The sequence below is a fragment of the Pteropus alecto genome, unplaced genomic scaffold, assembly GCF_000325575.1.
Source record: "Pteropus alecto unplaced genomic scaffold, ASM32557v1 scaffold8, whole genome shotgun sequence".
Lineage (NCBI taxonomy): Eukaryota > Metazoa > Chordata > Mammalia > Chiroptera > Pteropodidae > Pteropus > Pteropus alecto.
The window spans coordinates 15252374-15257866 of record NW_006494609.1 but is presented as its reverse complement, the minus strand read 5'-3'; the positions used below and the strand labels follow the sequence as shown (position 1 = coordinate 15257866).

Sequence of the window (5493 nt, the reverse complement as noted above, 5' to 3'; positions counted from 1 at the left end):
GCCTTCGTTGAAAATCAATTGTCTGTAAATGTGTGGGTTTATTTCTGGATTCGCAATTATATTGCATTGTTCTATATATCTATTCTTATGCTAGTACCTTGTTGCCTTGATATGGTTGCTTGTAGTGAGTTTTGAAATCAGGAAGCATGAGTCTTCCAACTTTGTTCTTTTTCAAGGTTGTTTTTGCTATTCTCTGTATGAATTTTGCTAGTTTTCATACAAATTTTAGGATAAGCTTGTCAATTTTTACAAAGAAAAGAGCTGGAATTCTGATAGGGACTGTGTTGAATCTGTGGATCGATTTGGGGAGTATTGCCATTTTAATAGTATTAAAATGTATCCAATCTATGCATCTGGAATATTTTTCTATTTATCTAGATTTTCTTCAATTTCTTGCAAAAATATTTTATATTTTTCAGAGTCTAAGTGATGTACTTCTTTTGTTAAATTTATTCCTAGTATTTTATTCTTTTTGATGCTATTGTAAAGGAATTTGCTTTTCCAATCTCGTTTTTAAATTGTTCTTTACTAGGGCATAGAAATGCAAAATTAATTTTTGGATATTGATCTTGTATCCTGCAACCTTGCTGAACTCATTTATGAATTCTAATAGGTTTTTAGTAGTCATCTTAATTTTTGAATGATAGTTTTGTCAGATATAGAATTTCTGGTTGATTTCATCTCCTTTCAGCATTTTGACTATGTCATTCTGGATTTCAAATATATCATATGACATTGTTTCTGAATGAGAAGTCAGCCGTTAACTTTATTTTCCTCTATATGTAATGTGTCATTTTCTCTAGATGCTTTTAAGATTGTCTATTTGTATTTACCCTAATTGGGTTTCTCTGGGCTTCTTGAATTCTAAGTTTACCAAATTTGTAAAGTCTTCAACCACTATTTCTCCCCAAAAATGTTCTGCCCCTTCCTCTGTCTCTTTTCCTGCCTGGGACTCTACTTATGCACATTTTGGAACCTGCGGTATTGTCCCACAGATATCTAAGTCTCTGTTCATTTTTCTTTAACCATTTCTCACCTTTTTCAGATTGGATAATTTCAATTGCTGTATCTCTAAATTGACCTATTATTTCTTCCGCTATCTCCAATCTGCTATTGAACTCATCTCGTAAATATTTTATTTCAGTTATTTTACTTTTCAACTTCATTATTTACATTTGGTTTTATTGTTATATTTTTCATTGATGTGCTGGGATTCCCTATCCATTTCCTCATTAGAACATTTTCCTTAAATTTATGTACATATTTGTAACAGCTGCTTTGAATCTTTGCTATCTGGACTCACTCTGAGTCATTTATCATCTACCATTTTCCCTCCAACTATTAGTTACACATTCCTGTTTCTTTTCCTGTCTTGTCATTTTTGGTTGAAAACTGGACATAAATTGTAATAACTCTGGATTCTGTTATGTTCTTACAAGAATTTGCTGTTGTTTTTGTTGTTAGTGGTCTAAAACGCTATAGCTTATCTAGACACAAACTGCAAACTCTCTTGCCTATGGTTTCAGCAACCGATATCTCTGCTCAGTTTTTTGAACTTCCGCTGCTCGTTTTTTTTAACATGGACTTCTATGGGTCTCTTTTCCTTTGCATCTGTGTTGCCCAAGGATTTGGGAAGAGTTTATATTTAACTCTTAAAACACCGTTCTTGTAGTTCCTTTGCTCCTGGGATTTTCCTCTTAAATTCTCAAATTCTGTCAATACCGAGTCCTATCCTCTGACCTGTCAAGCCAGTAATGCTTCAGCTTTGTGCTACCTGAACTTGACTGTATGATATTCCTTTTGTGGCTACAGTATTATACATAACTGATTAATGTTTTAGTTATTTCCAATCTCGTACTATTACAAATAATGATGAAAAATATTCTCGAACATATGCGTGAATAATGTAGGATAAATTCCTACGAATAAAATTACAGGTAAAAGATATATGCTTGGATGTTTTTGCTTAATTTTTGTTTTTAAAAGATGGGGTGTAATATGTCAAAATAAGTATTGATATTAACATTGTAAAACACTGTTTTCTGATGTCTTCTTTATTTAAGTTCAGAGATCAGATTTACTGGTTGATTTGTATTCCCAGAGAAAACATTACGAAAAATACAGGTAAGAGTGATCTGAATTAATTATTTTGCTCATGGGTCTGGATTGCCAAATTTAACAAATAAAAATATTTATTATATTAAAACATTATTTGCTATCTCAGGTAAATGTCTCATGTACCATTTGAGACATACTAAAAATTATTTGTGGTTAATCTGAAATTCAAATTTAATTGAGGTTTCTATATTTTATCTCACATTTCTATTATAGAGCGATTGTTCTGATATACAAAACATATTATTCTTTATTTAAAGTAAACTTATTTTCTAGAACTTGAAAATTGGAGTATTGAGAAATTCAGATATCAATTAATTTTACTGAAAATGTATCATTAATCTTAAAATGTTATAAGCTATAATATGTAATGTGTTATTTTACTATGTAATTTACTAGTAAGTGTAATATGGCAGCCTAGCTTTATATGCTACTGTAAATAAACAGATAGAAGAAGGAGGAAAGTAAAATTCCAGGAGCTGTGAGTATTGGCCTAGTAGACTGAGCTAATAGATCTTAAGGCATGAGATGCATTCTTATAATTTAAAAATGATGCAAGGTATATTATTTCAATATGGTAGGTAGGTGCAAGGAACAGAAATCAACTTGACTGCACTTAAGGAAAAAGAAATTCATTTTTGTCATGGAACTTAAAAATAAAAAAGCAGCCAGGTTTATAAGAAGGAATTAGAAATAAGAAATGGAAAACCATCAAGAACCCAGGGAGTACTTTCACCATTTCTCTCTTTTCTATATTTTCTGTTAATCTACATTTATTTTTCTTTCTTTGCAGACTAGCTTCCTAAAGCTGCCTCACTGCTGTCAAGTTTTTATAACCTAGAGGCCAGCTTAATTCCAAATTCCAGGGAGAGGTTGGCCTAGCATCCACTTGCATGTCAACTAAACGTAGCAAGCAATAAGGGATTGGGACAGTAGAACGGTGGAACAATACAGGCCCACCCATCTAGGTATAAGAGTAATTTAAAAACATACAAAATTGTGAGTCCTACAGAGAAAAGGGCAGGGGGTAGGGAGGGTTAGAGTAAGGCAGAAATGATAGAGAAGACTTTATATAAGGAAATGTCAAAGACAAAAGTCTGCAAAAAAAGCTCCAGTGCTGTAACATCTGATATGGATTACATCACTATTTTATCCTGTATTTATCTCGATTATTTCAAATCAACCTATTGGAACTTTTAGTGACTTTTTTTCAAGGATTTCATCCTGAAAATTGTACTTCTTTAAAAAAATTCTAACAACTCTTTATCAGTAAAATGATGGATTGTTCTAGCTATGTGGCATAATATTGACATTAGTTTGACCACTGAAGTGAAAATTACTTTTTATTTTTACTTCTTCTATTTACAAACTTTAATTTCAGAAACACAATGATTCTAAGGTCAGGAACAACAGTGATCTAAGAATTTAAGTAATTTATGTAGAGAGACCAAATGAACTCTGCCTATCCTGAAACAACTCCCTGGACTGGGTGAAAAGGAATATATGGGCTTGTAGTGTAATAGGAGAGGACGGTCTAATACTAGCAACCGCTAGAATTCAGGGCGGGGGAAATTCAGGGGGAAGGAGATCATATTTGCTCATTCACTTTTTCCTCCTTAATCTTATCTTATTTACTGCCGTACCATGAATTTGAGTATTACGTATATGTAAAATCTTGGGAAAGGTAGTTTAGGTAACATCAACAACAAAAGTAGCAAAGTAGTCATCATAGTACTAGTAGAACTAGCAGGTAGTATTTATTGAATTCTTATTATATTTCAGCAGTACTCTAAACACTTTAATAACTCATTTATTCCTCACTATATGTTAGGTAGTATTATTATCTCCATTTTTAAATGACTTAACTGAGGCCCAAGGATATTTAGTGATAGCTAGAAGGTCATGAAGGCAATTTGAAGTTTGAACTGCATATACTGTTGAAAATAAAAAGAGTCCCTCTTTGATTTACAGTTCATAATTTGTTCTTTTTTCATTTTGAAATAAGGCTTAATTGACATTCGGTAAAATATACTCTTTTTAGTGTCCAGGTCTACAAAACTTCACAAATGTATATAATTGTATAATCACTACCATCGAGATAAAGAACAGTTCCATCTCCCAATAAAATTACCCGACCTGTCATCAACCCCTTCCTGTGTCCCAGGCCCCAGAAACCACAGATCTATTTTCTGTTTCTATCGTTTTGCCTATCCCAGAGTCTGGACTGAGGTTAATTTGGGAGGAATATAGATATGCAAATATTCCAGCACCATTGCTGTCAAAACTACTTTGCCTGCATCGAATTGCTATTCCTGGGCTATCTTTTAATCAATACTACAACATCTTGATTATTTTCGCTTTATAAAATGTTCAACGTGTATCGAGAAAAATAAACATTCAAGCACTGGAATAACTAAGATGCTATTTTTCAGAGTGGGACATCATTACCTTGGTCACTTACCTAATGGATAAGTCTTCTTTACTTGGGTACTTTACTCTACTTGGGTACTAGGTGCTTTGGCAGCCACCATATCCTTGCTGGGGTGGTACATAGGTCCACCTAAAGGCCTGGGTGGACATGAGAGCTTGTGCAGCCGAGCCTTTTGGGTCAGGCATGTGCTTCATGAGTGCACCCTGGTTTCAGCCTCAACCTCAGTCTTGCCCTGTGGATGCCACTGCTGCAGGAGCTCCTAAGCTGAGTTCACCATCCACGGCTTTCCAGGATCCCACACATCCTTTTACTTTTAACTCATCTGTGCTTTTATATTTAATGTGGGTGTCTTAGAGTTAGCATATAGTTCAGTCTTGATTTTTACATCTAATCGGGAAATCTGGCTTTTAATTGGTATTTTTAGACCATTTACATTTAATGTAATTGTTGGTATGGTTGTACTGAACTCTGCTTTCAGGCTGTTTTCTATTTGTTCCATCTCTTCTGTTTTACTTTTCACTTATTTTTCTGTCTTCCTTCACATTCATTACTTTTTATGATTCCATTTTATCTCCACTATTGGTGTATTGGTTTACCCTATGTTTTAATTAATCACAGTTTACTTTCAAATAATTTTATGCCACTTCATTGAAGTGCATAATCTGCTTTTACCAAGCCACAACTGCTCAGAGAAAAGTTATTATTTAAAATATCATCATCTGGATTCACTGCTATAGTGTAAGATCACTTCATAATTCTTTTCCCTTATTTTTTTAAATTTAATTTTATTGTTTTTTAATTAAGTTTCTTGGGGTAACATTGGTTAATACAATTATATACTTTTCAGGTGTACATTATAATTTAACATCTGTGTATTCTATTGTGTGTTTACCACCCAGAGTCCAGTTTCCTTCAGCTACCATATATTTGATCCCCTTTACCCACTT

At 33.3% G+C, this 5493-nt stretch overlaps 1 protein-coding gene across 1 annotated transcript in view; it reads left to right on the top strand.

Annotated features, from left to right (window-relative positions):
- CATSPERB (cation channel sperm associated auxiliary subunit beta) overlaps positions 1 to 5493 on the top strand; it is a 79343-nt gene that overhangs the window by 16744 nt on the left and 57106 nt on the right. The window contains exon 5 of the mRNA XM_025042115.1: positions 2064 to 2124. Coding sequence (XP_024897883.1) covers positions 2064 to 2124 — 61 coding nt within the window. The remainder of the gene's footprint in view (positions 1 to 2063; positions 2125 to 5493) is intronic.